This window comes from Pelobates fuscus, chromosome 1, assembly GCF_036172605.1.
Source record: "Pelobates fuscus isolate aPelFus1 chromosome 1, aPelFus1.pri, whole genome shotgun sequence".
Lineage (NCBI taxonomy): Eukaryota > Metazoa > Chordata > Amphibia > Anura > Pelobatidae > Pelobates > Pelobates fuscus.
In genome coordinates, this window is record NC_086317.1 from 82,352,791 (window position 1) to 82,375,732 (window position 22,942).

General features: G+C 42.3%; 1 protein-coding gene across 1 annotated transcript in view; it reads left to right on the forward strand.

The window, feature by feature from the left end:
• Window positions 1-22,942, forward strand: part of RPA1 (replication protein A1) — a 70,485-nt gene that overhangs the window by 3,198 nt on the left and 44,345 nt on the right. Inside the window, exons 2-3 of the mRNA XM_063449938.1 lie at window positions 6,003-6,050; window positions 7,346-7,424. Of these exons, the coding sequence (XP_063306008.1) occupies window positions 6,003-6,050; window positions 7,346-7,424 (127 nt within the window). The remainder of the gene's footprint in view (window positions 1-6,002; window positions 6,051-7,345; window positions 7,425-22,942) is intronic.

Consider the following 22,942-nt stretch of genomic DNA (forward strand, 5'->3'; position numbering starts at 1 on the left):
ACATTTTTTGTTTCAATGCCACAGTGCGTGAAACATGCAGAGCTTTCCCTCTAACCCTGACAAGTAGCAGAAGCAGGCTCCTCTTTAGCTCTATGCCAAGAGTATGTGCTGGTCCTTCGGTTCACACATAAAGATGTGTGTCTGATACAGAGCCTTGGTGGGGGATTGGGCATTTATTTTTTTTATTATTTTTTTATATATTATATTTTTAAATTATTATTATTTTTAATATTATGTTTTATTTTTATTTTATAAAAAAATCTATTTCTTTATATTTTTTCGTCCCCCTGCTTGTTAGCTGGCCAGGGAGGGGGGCTCTCCTTCCCTGATGGTCCAGTGGCATTGGCAGTTCAGTGGAGGGGGCTGGCAGCGAGCTGTAACTTACCTTCTCAGCTCCCTTCTCTCTCCCCTCCGGTCAGCTCCCCTGTCAGCAAGTCTTGTGGCCGCAAAGGAACCTGTGGCAACGCTCTGACCCCGAGGCTCTCGCAAGACTTGCAGAGGGAGCTGACAGGAGCTGCTGTAAAGGTAAGTAACAGCTCTCCGCCAGCCCACAACAGGACTGCCGGGCTTGTAATGAACCCGGCGGTCCTGGTCTGTATTATGGCAATGTAAGTTGCCATAATACAGACAATTGACTCGAGTATAAGACGAGTGGGGCTTTTTCAGCACAAAAAATGTGCTGAAAAACTCGTCTTATACTCGAGTATATAGGGTACTTGGTCAGTGCTGTGGAAGCACCTCTAGTGGCTTTTCTACTGAGGAGGACTTAGAGTTGAATTTGTCATGACAAATACCCTTTATCTTAAATGATAGATTCAAATGTCATCTATACATTGTTCTTGCAGAATTGCTTGTAAATATCTAACTTTCTCTAACATTACATGTTAAAAAAACAAAACTAGCAGTTTCCTCCTCTATTTAAGTGAAAAGCAATGGCCTGCAAGGGGAAGAAAGGAGTGCAGCAGCAGAGCAGAGAGAAATAGCCAGAATTATTTTTTGCAGCATCTTTGGACAGGCAATCTGAGAATGGAGTGAGAGAGAACAGATAATTGTAGATTATGCTAACGTAGTGTACCTATAATTTTAATATTAGTAATGACAGGAGGTGAATATTTAGTCACCAGAACTAAGCTTATTATATTTGTTCTGGTGAGTATAATCAATCCCTTCAGGATTTTTGCAGTAAACACTCTTTTCAGAGAAAATGCAGTGTTTACATTACAGCCTAGGGATACCTTCACTGGGGTGGGTGGCGGTGAGTAGATAGGGATTTAACACACTTATGGTCAGGAATACATGTTTGCGTTCCCGACCCTATAGTGGTCCTTTAACTTTCTTTACTCAAACTAAACAGCAGAGATCAATTATAAAAGTTTTAACCTATCAGCACAAAGGTTCATGACATGCATAAAGCCTTCTTTTTCTTTGATGTGAGAATTCTCCAACAGAAACATGAATGTAGAAACAAAAGGAGCAGAACAAATCCAACTGACTGAGGAGAGAGAACGTTTCAGTTGTATTAGGAACATCCAAACCTCGGGCAAGACTGCAAATTTTCCCATTCAAAAGAACACAAATAAGTGAAAGGCAAAAGTAATGATGTTGTGGCAGTATAAACCATAGCGAGTAATAAGTTACTAGTGTAGAATTATAAAAGATGACTACAGTAGGTAGAAAACTAGCATATTCAATAAAACAGTGCAAATATAGAAAATTAGGTAATATCACCATATATCAGGTAATATCTTTATAAGTGAAGGTGTATACACTGATATTGTGTGTGATTTGTTTTCTGTGTTTGGTGTATGTGGGAAGCACCATTACATCAGTTACACTACCCGCGCAGTAGTTTTTACTACTTTTACATCAAAATAGTGAAGCGCCTATACACTATTTATTTTTTAGTATATTCAATAAAACACCATATATATTTATCACTAAGAAAATAAGTCCAACACCAGTGAGATAAGCCGTAGCAAAGAATAGGGCTTAGAAACATGACAGAAGGCTTACTATTTTGAATTTTCAGAGGAAGCAATGCGAAAGAAGCATGAGCAGAAGTCGAAAGTAAAAGATCCAAGAAGTACCTTCAAGACCAGTACATGGAACACATAATGTTGGCAAGAGAACAAGCACATGTAATGCGCACCAAAGCAAGAGTCGAACCCTGCTAATGATAGAAGCCAGTGAACCCATCTTGCTAGTGTTGTAGTAGAGACCGGCCAATGTGGTTGCACATACGAGATGTGTAGATGACCGGCCGAGTGGTAATCTCCACATAGTGAATTAATGTCTTAACAATACAGTCGTGGAGCCATTGGCTGACAGTCCAAGTTCCTTAGTGGCCATATTTGAGTATTGCGTCACTTCGTAAAAGCACCTCTCGGTGCAGAGAGCAGCGTTGGTATTTCCTAGTAGGCAAATACTGTGTTGGGTCTATTCACACAGTGCGTGTGGGTCAAGCAGGGCACCATGCTTAAAGTGCCGAATTTTCATCAAGGGCCAAGTATTTAGAGTAATTTATCTTGGAATGCTTTTAACTCCTCCGCTTTTTGCAGGGATCCTGTCCAGTCCGGGACAAAAAGGTCACCACTGTCTTTTGTCGGGCATGCTGCTCGTAGACTAGCACTGACCTCCCAATCTATAGGCTGTCTGATCCAGAAGTGGATTCATTTAGCCAAATGAGTAGGGAAGCTCCACTCCGAAGATCTCGGGTGCAATATGGTTCTTGGGCCTAGTGGACATCCCTAAGTTTCCAGGAAAAGCCCATCTACCTCTTGCGAGTTAGAATCACATGCCTAGTCTAGAGGAAAAGGGTTGACGCAAACAACTCCCTGACACATTTAGAACCATAGGAGGCAGGTCCTGCCAGTTATTTTCACCCTCTGACGCGGTATCATCTGCACACCATTCTTCCAGAACGTTCCATGTGGCAGGAGGTTAAGCATCTTCCTCCTCGGAAGACAGCTTTTCATGGGGTGGTTCTGACATAGCCACTCATTTGGGGCTCTTAATATGCCCTTTTCCCGTTGGTCTTATAAGGAAGTACAGGGGTTTCTTTCCTGTGGTGTTTGGTGAGAGGCGGGAGGTCTCTCTGAGCACATGGTGTCATCTTTCTGCAGCAGACTGGGTGGGTAGTTCGGGAGGAGGTTGAGTAAGGATTTTGGATAGAACTTTCCCACTGAAGCTGCCATTGCAGCGTTTAGCATGGACTGGAAGTCCTAGGTTTGAGGTGGTGACTCATTCCTGTTGGAGTGTGAAATGTCCTGTGGCGAAGAGGATATGTGTTAATAGCCTGTTTTGGCGTTGGCAAGGCCTGACTGGGAGTCCCCTTGACAAGTACAATTGAGGTACTCACAGAGTTAAAGGCAGCACCAACCACACAAATCCGTAGATGATTGTCTCATGAAATCATGTGGAATAACCCTTCGCTGCCGGTCACATTAACCGGCTAATATGTCAGGGACTGACACCTTGACGTTTGGGGAAGCGCTGACATCTTGCTAGTGTTGTAGTAGAGACCGGCCAATGTCTCTCTACTACAACACTAGCAAGATGTCGGCGCCTATAAGAAAGGGGGTTAACGCTTTAATCCCCGGACATTCGGGGTGGGAACCAGGAGCTGGATTTTAGTCCGCTTTAAATGGATAGTAATCCCAATTCTGTTAATGGTACCTAAAATGGGGGTTTACCCCTGTATTTCCAATCGAGGGCAGAGGGTATGTGTGTGTTAACCACAATAGTACAGCAGGGGTCCACATCTGTGTTCAGCTGTAACAGACAGTCTGCACCATATTGGACACAGTATATAAATAAACCCACTATATAACAGTGTACCACCAGGTCAGAATGATATACATCTTTACTTTATGGGAAAAGCATCTCCAATCCTTCTAAGGGATATTCCCAGGTGGTAGTAGTAGAGTATATCCTTTGTAGAAGGGGAATTCAAAGAGCATGAATACTTAACAGAGTAGGAGGTAATCCTCTGAAGTAGCAGAGGTTAAACACAGTGAGCCCAAGTGAGACCAAGCTGAAAAAACAAAATGGCCACTGTGAATCTCGCGTCATTGTGAGATCCAAGATGGCCCCTGCATGTGAGGACCCGCCAGGAACAACTCCCATGGGCCCGTGCGATCAGTGGGAAAGCAGCCGGAGGTTTCCTCCTGCCCCAAACCCAGCTGAAAAAAAATTGTGCCGCAATTCCAATATGACATGGAAAAGGGATCCCATTACAAACAGGCAGAAGATCGAATAAAGGTTAGGAAGTTAGTTAAGTTTGCTTACTGTAAATTATAGCCTATAGATGAGGGCATGAAGATTTGCCAGGGCATACATTCAGTTAATGTTTTGTAAGGATACCAGAAGGTGGAAGGGAAGCCCAGAGGGAGACAGGGGATACCAATGTAGGCCAGAGAGGCCTGGGGATACATTAAAGGCTTGAGAAGTTAGTAGAACTTGTAAGGAGTGGCAGGGCTAGGATAGATTATCACCACAAGGTCAAATAAGCAATACTATAGAATCAATACACAGCAGATGCAGCAAAGAAAGAGTAAAGGCTGTTTAAGCTTTACACATGTCATGATTTTGTGTTCTGATTGGTTAAAACATTTGTGATTGATCTGTGCTGCTGGAGAGTGGGTAAAGAATATTAATGCAAAATATTACGCCTCCTGTCATGTGGTAAAATGTATTTACATACCATAAAGCCAAAATAGTGTTGGAGACTTTTAACCTATTATGGGAATAAGGTATGTGGGAGTGGTGTCTCTTATATTAAACTTGGCTATTCAATCAAATGGAATCATACATTTGATTGGTGCTGCACATGCATGCTATCTTCCCAATGTGTCACTAAGGGGAAATCTTGTATTGGCTGAGATCATCTTCGACACTGATCTCTGCCAAAGAGGCGGCGCGTGGTAAGAGAAACTGGTGCGACAATGGTTTAAAGTTAAATAATGCTCACCTTTCAAACCCTCATACAGGGTGTAGGGGTCCTAAATACAGTAGTTCTCAGGAACTATAACACTGTAGTGTTTCTTTTTCCGCTTGCAACTGAATTCCTTCAAACTGAACAGCAAGTGTATTTGCAGTGTTATACATGACTAATCCGTGAAGAAAGAAATTATAAGCATGGTGAATAAACATTGATTATTTTAAAAATATTTTTAATGGTTTTGCAGTAAAAAAAAAAATCTATCTAAAGATAGTTTTCAATTCAAGATACACAATAGTCCTGAGGTTAGCATGATATACGTGCATTAGTTATGTATCATGAGGCTGTATACTATTTGCATCTTTGGGGAATGGATTCCATTGATCCAAGCTAATTGAACTAGTGTCTTCAGAGATAACATGCACTTTTGCACAACAACAATGTTATAAAATAAGCCTACAAAGTTCTGAAGAAGACCTTAATCCCATTGTTTCAAGTTATTTTCCAAGCATGATCGATATGCCTATTTATTAAACTGGAGGTACTTCAGCTTGCAATAATGTTGTCATTGCCTATATGTGTAGTTCTAATTGAATATAACAAAATCAGCTGTGATATAATAATTAATATTGATTGTTAAACTTATCAGAAAAATTATAAATGTGAAATCTTCTTTTGGCCGCAAATTGTAAAGCTTACAAGAACCAGCAAGAATGAGTCTTTACATTTAAAAAAAAAATCATGATAAAAATTGAACCTTGCAGTGATTGTAGTCAAATCCATTCTGTTTACATGTAATTAATCAACAGCATTGTGGGAGAACTTAAATTAAGCTAGCAGACAATCTTTACTCTGGAGGGCTGGTAGAGTAAGCTAAATGTGACTTTTTTTTTTTTTTTTTTTTAAAGTCTCCATAGTCTAGTTATTAAAAATAGGAATTGCTTGGACAATATATTGGCCTTGAGGAAACTAACATTTGAAGTAAAAACAATTTTATTTTTACTGGCTGGTTGTTTAGATAAATATGTATGTAATTGATATCTTGATGTTGGTTTATTTGCAGGCTATCTTGCAAGGAGATTCTACGTCCAAGCCAACTCTTCAAGTCATTGTAAGTGGAAAGTTTAAAAAAGTGTTGTCTTTATTTTACTGCATTGTATAATAATATACTGTGCTTACTGTTTGTAATATTCACAAGTGCATCACTTTAGATTCATGGATGTGACATGTGAATATGTAAAATATTAAATCCAGAGTTCTCAAGTCAGTTTTAATGTTTGTGAGTCTATTGATGCGTTGTGGATAATAGACCAATCATTCTTTCATTGAAATCAGATAAGGGATCATTGCTTCATCTCATTGAAGTAGTTAAAGTGTCTGATGTCCCCTGACATCACCCTTCCATTCAGTGTTAAACCATAGTTAATGTTTTAATGCTAAGTGTGATTCCCCAGCAGCCCATCCTCTCTGTGCTGCCTGGGCTAATGAAAAAACATTAACCGGTGTAGCAATAGTTGTTTGTGATTGGCTGAGAGTGTCAACTGATTTTTCTCAGCCACTCATAGTGCCGATTGTTGGTGTTAATTGGCATAGAAGGAAGTCTGCTATCTCTGTCTTATCTATACCTCCAGTAGGGGCCAGACTAGGTGTCCATATACTCTTATTTAGCATTAAAGGACCACTATAGGCGCCGAGACCACTTCAGCTCAATTAATTGGTCTGGGTGCCAGGTCCATTTAGGGTTAACCCTGCCTGCTGTAAACATATTTTACATATGGCTTAATCCAGCTTCTAGTGGCTGTCTCATTGACAGCCGCTAGAGGCGCTTCCGCGCTTCTCACTGATTTTCACAGTGAGAAGACGCCAGCATCCATAGGAAAGCATTGAGAAATAATTTCCTATGGACTGACTGAGCGCGCGGCTCTTGCCGCGCATTCATATTCAGCCGATGACGACGGGAGGAGGAGAGTTCCCGGCGCTGGAGAAAAGTACGGCTTTAACCCCTTCCTTTCCCTAGAGCCTGGCGGGAGGTGGACCCTGAGGGTGGGGGGGGGGGGGGGGGGAACCTATTAACACTATAGTGCCAGGAAAACTAGTTTGTTTTCCTGGCACTATAGTGGTCCTTTAAATGCATTGAAAATGGTATAAGACTGAATGGTGGGAACATACCTTAGGTCCCAAAGTGTTTGAACCAATGCAATGAAAATGGTCACAGTGGCACAGAACAAAAGTATTTGCCATTTGTTCTGTGTACCTCCGCATTCCCCCATCACAACAGGTAATAGAAATGTCTTGAAGATGTAGAACAGCATTGTAAATATATTGGGACAGGGTTGATGTGGCAGAATTTAATGTAGAAGCCTTTTTATTCAATTTTAGCTAATATTTCTTTATTTCTTTCCTTAGAATATTCGTCCAATCAGTACTGCAAATGGCCCTCCTCGTTATCGCCTGCTAATGAGCGATGGCTTAAATACACTTTCATGTAAGTATTTTATTTGTAAAGTATTTTACCAGGATGGGTACATAAGATTTCTCTCATTTTCAAGTATGTCCTTGGGCCCACAAACATTGCATTGTTACAATATGGTACAAAATTTAATTTTAACACAGAACAGGTAAGAAATATAATCGACCATGATCACAGGTGCATTTTGCTTTGAGATATGTAGAGGGATCTCTTAAATAATTTTAGGCTGGGGTAGATTTGAAAGTGTCCAGGAGTTTATTCCATAATTTCGGTGCTCTGTAGGAAAATGAAGATCAAGACACTTTTGCATTGTGGCATACTAAATAAATTGCTGGTATTGGATCAGAGGCTAAAGGGAGTGGGAACAGCTGGGGACAGCATTCAACGTGGATAGGATGGGGAGCTTCCCAGAAAAGCTGTTAAACTCAAAGCTGTAAAGATGAAGAGTGCGTCTTGTAGCGAAGCCCGGGTAACTGAACTAGTTACCTCCCCTAATCCTCCTCTCAGCCAGACTGGAACCGTGTGTGATTATAACTACAAACTGAGAGATAAATGAGGGAAAAGGTGTCAGGTTACTCTATAGAAAGAAGGGGGGTAACCCCCAGACTAAATAATATAACATGAGGCACCTGGGTGAACCATTAATAGGTAAACCCTTAAACGAAAAAATGAGTAACCCCAAAAAATAAAATTAAAACGTCACTTTCAATATGTCAATTAAAATATTTCTATAAAGGGGGGCGGAGTCTGGTTGCCGAGCGGACCAGACGTGTGTCGTGCTGGCTCCTGCATTAGGCACTGATTAATCGACGAAACTGTCTAATTCAAGGCAAAATACCAGGTCAGCTGGGCATGATCTAAGCAGAGGGAGTCCCGGTGGCCTTCTGGATACCACACAAGCGACTATTACACAGATAACTGGATTCAGAGATTTGAGGCCTACTCGTGACAGAGAGGGGGAGAGGCGGCCGCTCTCCTCGTTCTTCAGCTACCCGTGGGACCCCACAATACAGCTTTTGATCCTCCCCCCTGCCCCCCTCCCCCCATGACTGGTGCGGGTTATCCCGGTCCCCACTGGAGAACCCTCTGATTCACTCTTGTGGACTTTAACAAGCACCAGCAACGCCGGTGACTGCAGCCTGCCAGGCAAGATGACTGCCTTCCAAGTGGATACCCCCACACAAGCTCCCCGCCAGGTGCCTATGGATGCAGAGCCATGGCTGATAGCATTTGACAGAATCTGTGCCCAATTCTGGGCCAAGATGACAAGGAGACAAGCATATACCTTACCAAGGGATCCACACGTTCAGGCTCAGCTCAGGCCTGCGGGCTGCAGAGATCAAAGGAAGTACCTGAAGCGCACCTCACGCAGAGTCCAGACAGGGAAGAAGTTGCCTCCGGTCCGACCACCAAAGCGGCAATGCCGACAGCCCAACAAGCCACTCCATGGTAGCATCAGAAGACGACACTCTAGTTGGCGCAGTAGCTCCACGCGCAGATTGCGCCATTTGAGGGTTCCCCCTCAGAGGGGTCGGCCACATGCACCGCAGAGACCCAGAAGCCACGTGCCTGGTGATGATCTGTACCGGAGCCCGAGCAGAACAACACGAGAGTGCAGCGGTACCTGTGACTGGGAGGGCGCCCACACGGGGCTAAACAGACTCTGGCTGTTATGTATCTGCAGCCTCCCATCTCTTGGCATCGGCTAAGCAGCCCCCAAAGACACACACACAACACGCATACAACGCTTGCGGGACCCATATATTGAAATGACAAGCAACCCAGTGGTTATTTTATTTTTTATTTTATTATCTCCTGCTATACAGGTAGACCCTCTTCTTATATTTAAAGCTTACTAGTAATGTTAATTTAGGCAGTGCCGCCAGGCAAACGACCTTGGGTACACTCCCATGCTGTCCTCTGCAGACTATCCTCTCCCTGTTCAGCATGTTACACAGGGAACTACCTAATTTCTAGCCTGTCTCGTTAATATTCTGTTATACCACACACAGTCAGACACCAAGCCTAACACAAGCCTACTAGCCTCCTTTCTGACTAACACTAAAGTATGATGTCCTACAAAATATATAAAATGTGCAGACCCACAGCCACACTGTTTTCAATTCTGTGTAAATCTTATGTGTGGCAAGACCTGCTTGTACTGTTTTATGTGCACGACAAAAATAAAGAATTAAAAAAAAAAAAAAATATATATATATATATATATATATATATATATATATATATATATATATATATATATATATATATATATATATATATATATATATATAAAAAATAGAAAAAAATCCCATGCACTCACGCTTTAATGTTCCTTATATGCCGGGTGCCAAAGCCTGGACTCCAAAGATACATAGAACGCCAAATGATAGCTGCTCACCGGTCTTGTTTAAAATTCAAAAGTTTTATTTAATCATATTAAAAATCTGTGACCAACGTTTCAGTCCCCGCTCGGGACTTTCCTCAGGGTCAGACAATAAATGATAGGACAACACATATTACTTGCAATGTATGTCAATATATAGCCATAACAATAATTGAAATTGACTCACCCAGGTGCATGGTGTCCTCGGCGTTTCCGCCGTGTACTTCCGGGTATGCGCATTAGGTATCAGCCCAGCACTGCCCCTTTCATCTACGTATCCGAAATTTTGTATTTCAAATAGGAAGTGGGCAGCATATTAACTGTGCGTATGGCCTCAGCTATGCTTCCGGGTGTGCGCGAGCACCCAACCCGTGGCTCCACCTCCAATATGGCACGTGACTGGTATCGTCACGTGACACGTGCCGTGTCGGAAACGGCAAGCGGGGCGTTGCTAAGCAACGTAATGCGCATTTTACACCGGTTGTATGTAAACAAACTCATGTGTCAGTTATAAGGACGAATGCATGTGAATGTGATGTGATGAATGTAATATAATATTTAATGTGACATGGTCAGCTAAAGACACCAATAAATATATATCTAATAGAGACATGTAATATATTTAAGTCAAACCATATGACACAATGAAATAGTGTCACTAAGGATACATCCCATAAAAGTGAAGGTGTATATGTTATAAAAGTGCTGTAGAAGATACTATGCCAAGTAATTCGTTAAAGTGATGACGTGCAATAAATAAAGTGCAAAAATAGTGCTGAAAACCATACAGTAATAATGGTGCAAAGCTTGTGTGTAAAAAACATAACTCTTAACGTCATAGCCATAACATATCAATTATATCACTAAAATATAAGTACATGTCTACAACACCCAGATAGGGGGTAATAGCTTGTATGTCTAAAAAAATAAAATAATACTGGTACTATATTAAGGGAGCTAAATAAATGAATAATAGGGAATATTTTCATTCAAACCCCTAGGGGCCACCGTGTCTAACTGGTGTATCCAATATGCTTCTTTCTGAAGTAGCATTTTGCCTCTGTTACCACCTCTCTTAGGAGGGGGGATGTGGTCTATACCCACAAATTTCAGGGAGGCTAAAGGATGTCCTTTGTCAAAAAAATGCTTGGCCACTGGCTTGTCACTGAGTCCATCCCTATAGGCTAGCCTAATACTAGAACGGTGACCCCTAATGCGTTCACATAATTGCGTCTCCGTCTTACCCACGTAATAAAGCCCACATGGGCATATAAGCTTATAAATGACGTGGGTGGTCCGACAAGTGATAGTGTGCTTGATGTCATATACTCTATTGGTGTGTGGATGATTTAATTTTTTTGATGGAATCATATGTCCACATGTCACACAACCAAGGCAACGAATGCATCCTCGTATATTGCTCTTGGTTGTCTTAGAGTAACTGGCGATCGGATCCGTGTGCATCAATACGTCACGAAGATTTCTATTGCGTTTATAGCAAATCATCGGAGGTTCTTTGAAAATCTTAGGAAGCTGATCGTCAGTGGCCACCATCTTCCAATTTTCTTTAATCATTGTGGAAATCTGATGTGAAGAATTGTGGAACGTCATGGGGAACACCATCCTCTGTGTCGGTTGTACTTTATCTTGATTCGTAGCTGTTTTGGCCACGGTAAGGGCGTCCTGGAGTACCCGGCTTTCATAGCCTCTATTTGCAAATTTCTGCGTCATAGTGTCCAACTGTGCTGCCATCCTGTTCGGGTTTGAATTGTTGCGGATCACCCGTTGAAACTGTGCTTTAGGTATCGATCTTTTGAGTGCAATGGGATGAGCGCTATGGGCATGCAGGAGGGTATTTCTATCGGTGGGCTTTGAGTATAAAGAATACTCAATAACATTCTGCCCCCAGGTTAACCCCAAATCAAGGTATTGTGCCTTTTCCGCACTTATGTTGGCCGTAAACCTAATAGGTGATGGTAGATGGTTCAATGTAAGTACCATTTGTTGTGCCTCCACTTGTGTCCCTCTCCAGATAATTAGCAGATCGTCGATGTAGCGATAGTATCCTATGATGGAGTCCCCATATGGCAGTAGGATGTGTTCTATTTCGTATACATACATGTATGCGTTAGCATATATTGGGGCTACTGATGACCCCATTGATGTTCCCGCCACCTGGAGGTACCATTGTTCCTCAAATCTGAAATGGTTGTTATGGAGAATAAGGGATAATAACTCCAAAACAAACTCTATAGATGGGCCATTATACACTGGAGAGTTACATAGGACCTGTCGCATGGCCTCTATTCCTTCTGTGTGGGGTATGACCGTGTAGAGGCTGGACACGTCCATTGTAATGAATACCGGTGCAGTATGGTGTAGTTCCAGGCCCTTAATTCTGTCCAAGAGTGTCTGTGTGTCTTTGACACAGGTAGTCAAGGCCTCTACTGGTTTTTTAACAACATAGTCAAGCCATTGTGCAATGGGTTCTAATATCCCATCAATGGCTGACACTATGGGGCGTCCAGGCGGTCTGTTGGCGTTCTTATGTATCTTGGGGATACTGTAAATCACCGGAGTACGTGGGTGGGCTTTGTTCAAAAATCGATACAACTCTAATCCTATGTAGCCTGCTCTTAAGGCCATATCCAGGACATCCGTGATTTTCCTCTGAATATCTGAGGTAGGGTCCCCAGAGAGTGGACGGTATGTGTTTTCATCCTGGAGCTGCTGTTTAAGATCTGCTGCATAGTCAGTGTAGTCCATAAGGACTATGCCCCCTCCCTTGTCCGCTGGGCGAACAACAATGGTGTGATCTTTAGCCAGACTAGCCAACGACTTTCTTTCTGGTTTCGTGATGTTGTGTTGCGCTGTAGGATGTTTCGTAGCGATGTTCTGTGTCATCTTGGCTGTTGTCATAAGGAATGTCTTAATGGAATGTTTATTGCTTGGTGAGTCAAATGTTGATTTTAACCTAAATTTGTCAATGTCCGTATCATTGGACCTGGTGGTATCTTTGGCTGCATGATGAAAGTGGTCCTTGAGTCTCATGTGCCTTCCAAATTGGAAAAGTTCGGTGCTCCATTGGAATGGGCTGAGTTTGCTGGTAGGAACGAATGAAAGTCCTTTACTGAGGATGGTAGTTTCTGAGTCGCTTAGATGCCTATGTGAGAGATTAAAGATGGGCGTTATCTCCTGAGAGGTGGTTTGCCCCTGGGTGCTGCTTTGGCCCTTGCCCCCTCTCCTAATTCTGTGCCTTCTTCGCTTCGTATGCGGCTCCTGGTTACCGCGCCCATCTCGGCTACATCTAAAAAAGGTGCCGTATGTGCTGGGATGTCGTTGTCTGACGCCGATTCTCCCGATGTAATATCTATAGTGGGTATATTTGGGCGTATGACCCTTTTTCGGAAGCGTCTTTGTCTGGGTGGCCAGTCGCCAGATAGCCACCTATATACACGGTGATCTTGGTAGTCTTGCTGTACCCTCTCATATTTTTGTTTTTTGAACTTTACCAGCTCATTTTTGTATTTCAGGAGTTCACTTTTGAGCTGCTGTTGGATTTTTAAGCCTTCTGTGGAAGCCAACAAAGCAGCCTGTTCCGTTTCAGCTTCTGATATTTTTTGTGTAACTTCAGCCAGATCTGTCCTAACATCCCTGATGGCTATCAACATGAGATCCAGAGAGGCTTTATTCAAAACATGGGTCCAGTCTCTACATACCGTTGCCTTGAGTCTGCCTATAGTGGGAATGTTAAGCAACCTGAATCCGCGTGGAATCATCTTAGCCTTGTAGTAGTCAGATAGAAATAGGCCGTGTAGGTCTAAGTCAATACTCTTTTTGTGTAATCGTAGAAGTTTAAAATAGACATCTTTAGGGGTGGTATGGCTAGGAAGCCCCTGACTTGTTTGTTCCCAAAGTATGCTTGCCACTTCATCTGTGGTAAATTGAAGGGTCTCAGCATGTTCTGCATATGCCCCTGCTTGTACCAGAAATTCATCCATCTTCAAAAATTGTTGAAAGCAATATATTTAACAATAAATGCTGAAATATTTATACATCCAAAAGGTCCACTGTGCAGCAATATAAAAATAGTTTGCACTACTAGCTGGTGCTATATGGGTAGGAGGTAGAGCCCCACACTCCCAAATATACAAAAAATAGAAAAAAATCCCATGCACTCACGCTTTAATGTTCCTTATATGCCGGGTGCCAAAGCCTGGACTCCAAAGATACATAGAACGCCAAATGATAGCTGCTCACCGGTCTTGTTTAAAATTCAAAAGTTTTATTTAATCATATTAAAAATCTGTGACCAACGTTTCAGTCCCCGCTCGGGACTTTCCTCAGGGTCAGACAATAAATGATAGGACAACACATATTACTTGCAATGTATGTCAATATATAGCCATAACAATAATTGAAATTGACTCACCCAGGTGCATGGTGTCCTCGGCGTTTCCGCCGTGTGTACTTCCGGGTATGCGCATTAGGTATCAGCCCAGCACTGCCCCTTTCATCTACGTATCCGAAATGTACGAGGATGCATTCGTTGCCTTGGTTGTGTGACATGTGGACATATGATTCCATCAAAAAAATTAAATCATCCACACACCAATAGAGTATATGACATCAAGCACACTATCACTTGTCGGACCACCCACGTCATTTATAAGCTTATATGCCCATGTGGGCTTTATTACGTGGGTAAGACGGAGACGCAATTATGTGAACGCATTAGGGGTCACCGTTCTAGTATTAGGCTAGCCTATAGGGATGGACTCAGTGACAAGCCAGTGGCCAAGCATTTTTTTGACAAAGGACATCCTTTAGCCTCCCTGAAATTTGTGGGTATAGACCACATCCCCCCTCCTAAGAGAGGTGGTAACAGAGGCAAAATGCTACTTCAGAAAGAAGCATATTGGATACACCAGTTAGACACGGTGGCCCCTAGGGGTTTGAATGAAAATATTCCCTATTATTCATTTATTTAGCTCCCTTAATATAGTACCAGTATTATTTTATTTTTTTAGACATACAAGCTATTACCCCCTATCTGGGTGTTGTAGACATGTACTTATATTTTAGTGATATAATTGATATGTTATGGCTATGACGTTAAGAGTTATGTTTTTTACACACAAGCTTTGCACCATTATTACTGTATGGTTTTCAGCACTATTTTTGCACTTTATTTATTGCACGTCATCACTTTAACGAATTACTTGGCATAGTATCTTCTACAGCACTTTTATAACATATACACCTTCACTTTTATGGGATGTATCCTTAGTGACACTATTTCATTGTGTCATATGGTTTGACTTAAATATATTACATGTCTCTATTAGATATATATTTATTGGTGTCTTTAGCTGACCATGTCACATTAAATATTATATTACATTCATCACATCACATTCACATGCATTCGTCCTTATAACTGACACATGAGTTTGTTTACATACAACCGGTGTAAAATGCGCATTACGTTGCTTAGCAACGCCCCGCTTGCCGTTTCCGACACGGCACGTGTCACGTGACGATACCAGTCACGTGCCATATTGGAGGTGGAGCCACGGGTTGGGTGCTCGCGCACACCCGGAAGCATAGCTGAGGCCATACGCACAGTTAATATGCTGCCCACTTCCTATTTGAAATACAAAATTTCGGATACGTAGATGAAAGGGGCAGTGCTGGGCTGATACCTAATGCGCATACCCGGAAGTACACACGGCGGAAACGCCGAGGACACCATGCACCTGGGTGAGTCAATTTCAATTATTGTTATGGCTATATATTGACATACATTGCAAGTAATATGTGTTGTCCTATCATTTATTGTCTGACCCTGAGGAAAGTCCCGAGCGGGGACTGAAACGTTGGTCACAGATTTTTAATATGATTAAATAAAACTTTTGAATTTTAAACAAGACCGGTGAGCAGCTATCATTTGGCGTTATATATATATATATATATATATATATATATATATATATATATATATATGTTTCTATAAGGTAAATAGAGATAAAGAAGGGAAGAGGGGTTTAGAATTTTTTAAGGGGTGCCCTCGCAGGCACAACAGGGTATGGAATCTTAATACTTACTGATTTCTGTTTTGGCCCCTATCTGATAAACAACGATTCTCTCCCGGATCGATAACTATTGACCACTTGTTGGAACTTGGCAATACAAACCCGATTAGAGCGATCTACTTGTATATATTTGTTTTATTTAATACATATTTTTCCTGTTGTCTTGGGTATTTGGATATATATTTCCTTCACATTGTTTTGGACTAGATCGATAGGAAATAGAACGGTAGCAATATAGTCCATTAGGGGCTAATCTTTAGTCTGGGATTTTTTGTCCTACCTTTGGATTAAGTTATTTACCTTATAGAAATATTTTAATTGACATATTAAAAGTGAAGTTTTAATTGTATTTTTTTGGGTTACTCATTTTTTCGTTTAAGGGTTTACCTACTTTATGGTTCACCCAGGTGCCTTGTTTTTCGTGTGTGATTATAGCTCCCCCCCCCCCCAGTAACCAGACGAGACATAGTTCTGGGTGTAATCTCAGTTTATTACTCCGAATGCAGCCTCTTATGCTCAGACCCCCGCATAGGGTCTCCATTCTTTCACACTGTAATCCCGCCCAGGCGTCTGTGTCAGGGAGATAATTGTGTCAAGGGCCGGTAAGTTAATTATCTCCCACACACAGAAAGCCAAACATAAAAATATGAAAACACCCCAAAATAGAGTTAAAACCCACAGGAGCTCCAAATGTCTACATCCCCGGATAACTCTTGTCGGAGCGCCCGTATCCATAAAGAAGTGTCCAGTTGCCACCGTGGTTAAGTTTTCACCGGCGATACACATTGGCGAAGCCTGAAACAGTTCCAGGGTAAAAGTGATCTTGGCCGGTCAAACTTCGGGAGCTCCAATGGTCACACGAAAGGGTGCTCCTCCTGGTTCTTGGCAATCGATTGTTCGTAAGAGTCTGTAGTACCTTCCCTCCAAATAGAGCTCCCCTGGCAGGTCATAAAGTGTAACAAAACCGTATACTAGGTAGAATAGCGACTGCATGGTAGTGTGGCCGAATAGTGTTTCACAGTGTTCGCTGCTGACTCCCGCTGGGGTTCATTCGGGCAGACAAAATGACCACCGTCTGCCAGAGAGCACGTGTTCGGTAGAAGGGAAGGTACCGAACCAGGGCTTTGCAAACAAATCTTAGGGAACAGTAGGATATGACAGGTTTCACCACACGTCTTGATTTCAGCGATAGCCAGTTTAGCTCTTTTAATTTGTCACAGTGATGGGTCATAGACATAGAATGTGACGGCAGATAAGAACCATTCGGCCCATCTAGTCTGCCCAATTTTCTAAATACTTTCATTAGTCCCTAGCCTTATCTTATAGTTAGGGTAGCCTTATGCCTATCCCACGCATGCTTAAACTCCTTTACTGTGTTAACCTCTACCACTTCAGCTGGAAGGCTATTCCATGCATCCACTACCCTCTCAGTAAAGTAATACTTCCTGATATTTTTAAACCTTTGCCCCTCTAATTTAAGACTGTCCTCTTGTTGTTCCATGTCAGTTTGAATAGTAGTAGTTGAGTATGTAAGTAGATGTCTGAAATATCAAAACCAACTTAAAATCAAAGTACCGTATATACTCGAGTATAAGCCGACCCGAATATAAGCCGAGGCCCCTAATTTTACCCCAAAAAACTGGGAAAACTTATTGACTCGAGTATAAGACTAGGGTGGGAAATGCAGCAGCTGCTGGTAAATTTCTAAATAAAATTAGATCCTAAAAAAGTTTATATTAACTGAATATTTATTTACAGTGTGTGTATATAATGAATGCAGTGTGTGTGTATGAATGCAGTGTGTGTATGAATGCAGTGTGTGTATGAATGCAGTGTGTTTATGAATGCAGTGTGTGTATGAATGCAGTGTGTTTATGAATGCAGTGTGTGTGTGAATGCAGTGTGTATATAATGAATGGAGTGCAGTGCGTGTATATGAGTGCAGTGCGTGTATATGAGTGCAGTGCGTGTATATGAGTGCAGTGCGTGTATATGAGTGCAGTGCGTGTATATGAGTGCAGTGCGTGTATATGAGTGCAGTGCGTGTATATGAGTGCAGTGCGTGTATATGAGTGCAGTGCGTGTATATGAATGCAGTGCAGTGTGTGTGTATGAGTGCAGTGTGTGTGTATGAGTGCAGTGTGTGTATGAGTGCAGTGTGTATGCAGTGTGTATATAATGAATGCAGTGCAGTGTGTATATAATGAATGCAGTGCAGTGTGTATATAATGAATGCAGTGCAGTGTGTATATAATGAATGCAGTGCAGTGTGTATAGTATGAATGCAGTGCCGTGTGTGTATGAATGCAGTGCCGTGTGTGTATGAATGCAGTGTGTGTGTGTATGAGTGCAGTGTGTATATAATGAATGCAGTGCAGTGTGTATATAATGAATGCAGTGCAGTGTGTATATAATGAATGCAGTGCAGTGTGTGTATATAATGAATGCAGTGCAGTGTGTGTATATAATGAGTGCAGTGGGTGTATATAATGAATGCAGTGCAGTGTGTGTATGAGTGTGTGTATGAATGCAGTGTGTGAGTGCAGAGCATTGGTGGGGGTGGGCATTTTATTAATTATTGTAATATATATTTTTTCCCTTCAGATTAGAGGCAGTGCTTATACCACAGGGATATCCAATCTGGAGGGAAAAAACAGGCAGGCAAATCTCCAAACATTTAAACCCTCCCCTAATTACCTCCTTTCCCATAAGTAGCAGCTCCTCCTGATCATACCCAGTTCTTTGCATGCCTCCGGCAGGGGAGGTTAGACAGGAGGTTCTCCAGGAAGCAGGCGAGAAGGGCTGAGGCTCTGGGGGCACTGCTTCCTTCATGTCCGGTTAAGTAGCCTTTAACACGCCGGACGGCGTGGTCCCTCAAGTTTTATGTTGCCGTCTAATGCCGTGCCAGGTGCCGGTCTGACGAAGGACGCAGGCGTGCGTCGGCTGGGAAGTCCTGCGGTGGAACGCACACACAGGTTGCGTTGCGTTCCACTAGGGAGTCGCGGAGCGCTATGCGCATGCGCAATGCGAACCTTGATTCAGGCGCCAAATTTGAACTGGGCGTTCTCTTTGGTTTCAGGACTTATATGAGCATTTACCAGCAGCAACCTCTGTTTGCCAGGAGCTCTCAGATCGGTTGTAAAGAGTGTTATCTCACCTGCCCTCCAACACACTCTCAGGCCATTTAAGGTAAGACTGATTAAGTTTTTAATTAAATGGGTCCTAGCCTGAATCGATAAGGAGAAAAATTTGATTGTTTTCCCTTTTTTGTTTTCTCTTTTCAGTATGTCTAATCCGGAAAATTTGGATAAAGTTGCTGAAAAGGGGAAATGTTCATCTAAAGCCAAGCATTTAATCTGCTCTGTGTGTAGCCAACCTATGCCAGATGGTTATAAAAAGAAACTTTGCTCAGTGTGTTCTAAAGAAGCTTCAGAGGAAGCAAAAAGAACAGAAATGTCTACTTTCCTCAGCTGGTTGCAACATAGTATGCAGCAAACATTTGTGGATATGCAGTCGGCTGCATTACAGTCAGTCCAGGCCTCGGTTGCCCAAGATTCGCAAGTTGTAAAACATGCTAAGAAAAGACTGAGATCTTGGGAAGCTTCTGATACTAGTTCAGTAACTAGTGGTTCTGAGTATGAGGAAATTTCAGGTGGTGATTCTTCAGATGAGGAGTTTGCCTTCCCAGATGAAGCAATTGGGAAATTGATTAAAGAAGTGCAGTGCATTTTTGGAATTGAGGAAACAGGGAAAAAGTCCAAAGTGTTTCCTTTTCTCCCACAGATTAAGGAATTGATTTTAAAAGAGTGGAAATTCCCTAGTCACAAGCCGTTTCTGTCTAGACATTTTAAAACTCTTTTTTCCTTAGCATCGGAACAAGACTGTAAGCTGGATACGGTCCCTGTAGTGGACGTTCCGATTGCTCAAATCTCTAAGAAAACTACTTTACCGATTGGAGACACAAGCGGGCTCAAGGATGTCATGGACAAACGCATTGACTCCTCCTTAAAAAAGTTGTTCATATCTTCTGCAGCCCAAGCTAAAGCTTTGATTACGGGGTCATCTGTTGCCAAGGCCCAAAGACTTTGGTTGGAAGAACTAGAAAAAGTTTATACGGGAGAAACTAAGGAAGACCCGGTAAAGCTATTAAAGAATATCAGGATGGCATCTGATTTTTTGGTAGATGCGTCTGCAGAAAGCCTAAAAATTTCGGCCAAGAGTATAGGTACTTCAACAGTCGCCAGAAGAGCGCTTTGGCTCAAAAATTGGTCAGCAGATACAGCATCTAAGGATTCACTGTGTGACCTATCCTTTGAACCAGGAAGACTTTTTGGTTCAAAACTGGATGAATTGTTAAAACAGATGAAGGAAGGAAGGAAAGCTTTACCAGAATCATTTAAGAAGCAGTTTAGAAGACGTAAAGCGGAGTCGCTTCCCTCATTTAGAAGTTCCTTTCGTAGAAACTATTTCAGGGGTCAGCATAAAAAAGCCTTTGATTATAGGAAGAAGGAAAGATTTTCTGACAGAAGAAATAAAAAGTTATGACGCCAGGCCTGTGGGTGGAAGGCTGAGTCACTTCCTAGAGCACTGGAAAGGAACAACATCAGATCGCTGGGTTCTCACAGTGATAAAACACGGATACGCTCTAGAATTATCACAAGCCCCAATGGAAATGTTTCTATGTTCCGAGGTTCATTCTCTAGAGATGGAACTCTCTCTGATGCGAGAAGTATCGACTCTATTACTGAAAAGAGTGGTGGAAGAAGTTCCTCTCAAGGAAAGTTTTCGGGGCACCTATTCAAGACTTTTCTTGGTTCCAAAGCCAGATGGTTCGTTCAGACCCATTTTAGATCTAAAAGCCGTAAACAGGTGGATTATCAAAAAGAAGTTCCTCATGGAAACAATAAAGTCCGCTACTCTGCTTATTCATCCAAAAAGTTGGTTTGCGTCCCTGGATTTAAAAGATGCCTATCTTCATGTGCCCATAGCAGAATCCAGCAAAAGTCTTCTAAGGTTCGCTGTGTGCTGCCGATCAGTAATCAAACATTACCAGTTCAGAGCATTACCTTCCGGCCTGTCATCAGCACCCAGGGTATTCACAAAGCTGCTAGTAGTCGTTTCAGCTTTTCTAAGAGGTATGGGCATCTCTGTCATTCCGTATTTGGACGACTGGCTGTTGATTGCAGAGTCCCATGGTCAACTACAGCTAGACCTGGGGACAGCGATAGAATCGCTAGAAAAGCAGGGCTGGCTAATAAATTTCAACAAATCGGAACTAGTGCCAGTTCAAAGGATCCAGTTCCTGGGTCTGATTTTGGATTCTATCGCAATGAAGATATTCCTGCCAGAAGAGAAGAAACTAAAAAAATCAAGCGATTAATTCGGAATCTCAGAAGAAAAATTGTGTTTTCAATCAGAAAAGCCATGGGCTTACTGGGTCTGTTTACAGCCTCAATCCCGGAAGTCGGTTGGGCAAAATCCAGAATGAGACCTCTACAAAGAAACATTCTGCAAGTCTGGAATCGACAGGAACTCGGCCTGGATGGGCTTATGAGGTTCAACAAGCTAACTTTGAGAAGTCTGCAGTGGTGGACATCTTCTCGATTCCTGCACGAGGGTCTGTCATTCCGGATGAAGTCCTTCACTATAATTACGACAGACGCCTCTGCCCTGGGCTGGGGGGCCCATCTGGGAGACATCAAGAAGATGGGGTCCTGGCAAGAGAAGGATATGAAAAATTCCTCGAACTTCAGGGAATTAAAGGCCGTGTGGATGGCACTCTTGGCATTTCAGATGCTTATCAAAGATCGACATATTCAAATCCGCTCAGACAATCGAACGACAGTGGCATATTTGAACAGACAGGGAGGTACGAGATCAACAAAGTTAGAAAGCCTTTGTTCAATGATCATGCTGTGGTCAGAAGTGCACCTGATGTCAATTTCAGCAGTTCACATTTCAGGGAAATTCAATGTGGTGGCAGATGCCCTGAGCAGGCATCATTTGAAACAAGCAGATTGGTCCCTGTCATGCAGAACTTTCAAGTTCATCACAGACCGCTTCGGTGTTCCGGAGATAGATCTGATGGCTTCCAGAATGAACAGGAAGACAGGACGTTTTGCATCCCTAAATCCAACAGACAGGCCGGATATCATAGATGCCCTGTCAGTTCCATGGAAGTTCAACCTGGCTTATACCTTTCCGCCAGTAGTGCTTATTCCCAGAATACTTCAAAAAGTAAGACTGGAAAGTGTACGTATTATCCTTATCCTTCCATGGTGGCCAAGAAGAAGTTGGTTCTCGGTTCTCCTGAATTTTCCAGGGGCCACATTTTGGAAGCTCCCACTTTCAAGAGAAATACTAGAGGACGCCATGGTGCCTCTGCCGACCCTTCGAAGATTCCATTTGACGGCCTGGTTTCTGAACGCCAGATTCTAGAGAGCAACGGTCTGGATACTGAAGTGATAAAGATCCTGTTGGCAACTAACAAGGAATCTACTTCAAAGATCTACGCTAGAATTTGGAAGATATTCTGTCAGTGGTGTTGTAGATTTAAAGTCAACCCTGTTTCCGCATCCATCCAGAAGATTCTAAGTTTCCTTCAGATGGGATTTGCTAAAGGTCTTAAACCTGCTTCATTGAAATTGCAGGTTTCTGCTATCAGTTTCTTCTCCCTCAGATGCTTGGCCTCTAATATTCTGATTTCGAGGTTCTTCAGAGCTCTAACTCGTTTGGTGCCCTATGTTAGGGAAACCTATCCTCCCTGGGATCTTAACTTGGTTCTTTCAGCGCTTTGTGAGCCGCCCTTTGAACCATTGGAGGAAGCTTCCCTGAAGATTATTTCGTTAAAAACTGTCTTTTTGGTGGCTATTACATCAGCTAAAAGAATTTGTGAGATTCAAGCTCTTCGGGCGAATTTTCCTTTTTTAGTTTTCCATCAGGACAAGGTGGTTCTAAAGCTCGATCCTTCTTTTATACCTAAAGTTTTTTCGGTTTCGAACGTCAACCAGGAAGTGGTCTTACCGACTTTTTGTCAGAATCCATCTAATGCC